The sequence below is a fragment of the Helianthus annuus genome, chromosome 13 (assembly GCF_002127325.2).
Source record: "Helianthus annuus cultivar XRQ/B chromosome 13, HanXRQr2.0-SUNRISE, whole genome shotgun sequence".
NCBI lineage: Eukaryota > Viridiplantae > Streptophyta > Magnoliopsida > Asterales > Asteraceae > Helianthus > Helianthus annuus.
In genome coordinates this window covers 59,304,146-59,307,282 of record NC_035445.2, presented here as the reverse complement: position 1 = coordinate 59,307,282, position 3,137 = coordinate 59,304,146, and the positions used below count along the sequence as shown (strand labels likewise).

Sequence of the window (3,137 nt, the reverse complement as noted above, 5' to 3'; positions counted from 1 at the left end):
TTTCTTAATCTTTTACTATAGATTGGAGTATGCTTGGTGAAATAAGATGACAATGCTTGGTAAGAATTTTTGGGCTATTGTTATATTAATCTTAGCATTACATATATGTGTGTAGACACACACATTTAATGTATTTTCACTACATTGGGTGCTTCCAACTCTATATGAACAGCCTAGGAGATTTTATTAGTGTTTATTGCTAATACTTTGTTGCTTTTGGTTGTTATTTTGTTTTATTTTTTGGCCAAATTTGTATCTCTTTTGAATAGGTGAGTGTGTTTTTGGTGCATTAGTTTTTGTGTTTGGGTTTATTATTTTCATTTGATTTGATTGTGTATGATATAATTGTAGGCCTTTACCTCCTATTCCTGATTTGTAGAAAGAAGTTTATGAAAGTTTATACATGTGCAACTCTTTACTTTTTCAATTAAAGCTTTAGTTAGTGTTTTGAGTACTTGAATTGTTGAATGTGTCGGCATTCGACAAGAATTAGGTTTCTTATGATGGCATTTAGATCCTTTTTAACACAATATGGTGAATTATGATTACTTTTTTTTTAATAATAACACGAATTAGGTTTTGTCACATGGAATATAAAAGGAGATTGAATTAGACTTTGGTATGTATAATCTGCATTTGCAAATTATGTTGCATATACCTAAGGTATCTTCTTTTGTGTTTGTGGTGGTTATCCTTATTTAGAGACAATGTTGTTTCTGTATTGACTTTTTTTTCTTAATCTTTTACTATAGATTAGAGCATGCTTGGTGAAATAAGATGACAAAGCTTGGTAAGAATTTTTGGGCTATTGTTATATTAATCTTAGCATTACATGTGTGTGTATATACACACACATTTAATGTATTTTCACTACATTGGGTGTTTCCAACTCTACATGAGCAGCCTAGGAGATTTTATTTGATTTAGGGTATGTTTGGCAAAACTAGCTGGTGGCTGGTAGCTGGAAGCTGTTGGTTGGAAGCTGGTGGCTGGAAGCTGGTGGCTGAAAGCTGGTAGCTGGAAGCTGGTAGCTTTTTAGATATTAAGGTGTTTGGCAGAGTAGCTGGAGCTTTTAATAAAATGTATAAAATGACCAAAATGGGCATAAATAAAAAAAACATAATACTAAACGTAATCACAAACACAAACACACACACACACACACACACACCCACACATATATATATATATATATAAATAAGTTATTTCTATATAACTTCTATTTATTTATATTATGAAATTAATATAAATTTATCAACCTAACCTCTATTTAGAATCGTCTATGAATTTCAAGTGTGATGGTGCCTATGCTGTTTGAATATTATGAAAATATGGAATAATGTTAGATAACAGGCTACTATGAAGATTGACATTATTTTGTGCACTTTTCTACTTGATCCAGTAATCTTTCTTATGTTCTCTTGTACACTTGCCATATGTAGTCCTTGTGAAATATTAATTTGGTTGGATTCAAATATATTGCAGGGTTAATAGAAGAGTAGTAGGGGTGTAAATGATGTGCAACGGCTCGAAAGCTACCCGGGATCGGATCGGTAAAAAGCTCGAACGAGTCGAGCTTTAACGAGCCTAAACATAATTTTATATTAATTATATATATATATATATTATATAACATTGGTGAGCCGAGATCGAGCCGAGCTTTGACTCGTTTAAGCTATATTGAAGTGAGCTCTATCCGAGCTTGGAACTCATTTAAAATTGTTCTCAAATAATCCGAATTCGAGCTATTATAACTAATCACTCTATCCTGGCACCCAACAATGTACGTAGTCCTACTCGAATCAACATTAACCAAAGCATGAGCCATACCCTTCGGGCTAACCGCAACCGCAACATCATCAGCCTCAAGTGTCACTTGAGCATACCCTTTTTCAACCCCATCATTCTCCACTCTAAAAACAGTTCTAGCCCCCCAAATCAAGAAAGTCTCATTACAAGTATAATGCCTATGATTCCCCCTTCAACCCACCCGGTTTAATCTCACCCACATGAATAGATGCACAAATTAAAGCACCACCTGATATTCCTGAATCTAATGCTATTGACACAGGGTCTAGGATCCAGCCAATGTTATATAATATATATATAATTATGTTTAGGCTCGTTTAGGCTCGCGAGCCTAAACGATCTTTGTATGCAAAGCTCGACCTCGGACTCGTTAAAGCTCGACTAGTTAGAGATTTTTACCGATCCGATCCCGGGTAACTCTCGAGGTGCACCAATGTCGAGCTAAGTGTGTGATCTCAGGTTCAAACTTCAAAGCCTACGAAACCCTGATCTTTGATCTTTCGCATCATATTTATTTACTACATGTAGAGATTTTTTATGTTCGTTATTGAATTTAGGGAACCTTCAATCTACCTAATTAATATATGCATGAGATCGATCATACTATGAGCAGTCATAATGATCTAGCAAAAGGAAATTTTGCTCTTACAAAAGGATGAATAACTCACGTCATACCCATTGAAATTCTAGTCATACCCATTTAAACTGCTTTTATCGATGCTTTGTCTAATTAATATATGCATCAGATCACACAGACCATTATCATGGCTTTGGCTTGCGATTGATTCTTTAATACTTCACGTTCCAATTTGAAAATTGCAACACATAAGAAGATAAGATATATTCAATTCAATTAAATAAGAACATGCATACCTGGCTTTTGCTTGTGATTGATCCTTTCTTCAATCTGGGATGATGAGGATTGTAGGTTATTTAAGTAATTTGAACCCTAAAAGCTTGTAGGTTTTTTAAACGCTACTTCCACCAGCGTTTCAAAAAGAGCTTTTCAACTAATTTAAAAGCCTGAAGCTTGTTTCAACCAAACAAGGCTTTTATTTGGCCTGGAGCTTTTTCTTTAAAGTCTGAAGCTTGAAGCTCCTAAAAGCTTGTTGCCAAACATACCCTTATAAAGTTCAATAAAAATGTTGTTGCAACCAAGTTGACTACTTTTACAAATCAAATTGTTCATGAGGTAAGTTTCTCACAAAAATAGTTGATACAATATAAGCAAAATCGTTATTATAGCGCTAATGATTTTTTCTTTTTCTTTTAGAAAGTAATGTGTGGGTTTAGGATCAAATACAAAGGCTCCTAAAAATAAAAAGTGT

At 33.9% G+C, this 3,137-nt stretch overlaps 1 protein-coding gene across 1 annotated transcript; it reads right to left on the bottom strand.

Annotated features, from left to right (window-relative positions):
- Nucleotides 1–1,675: 1,675 nt before the first annotated feature.
- LOC110900971 lies at nucleotides 1,676–2,081 on the bottom strand (the record flags this gene model as incomplete). The annotated part of the gene is given in 2 exon segments (XM_022147826.1): nucleotides 1,676–1,981; nucleotides 1,983–2,081. Coding segments are annotated over 2 exon segments (405 nt in total), but the record flags the coding sequence as incomplete, so codon positions are not given.
- Between the last annotated feature and the right edge of the window lie 1,056 nt (nucleotides 2,082–3,137).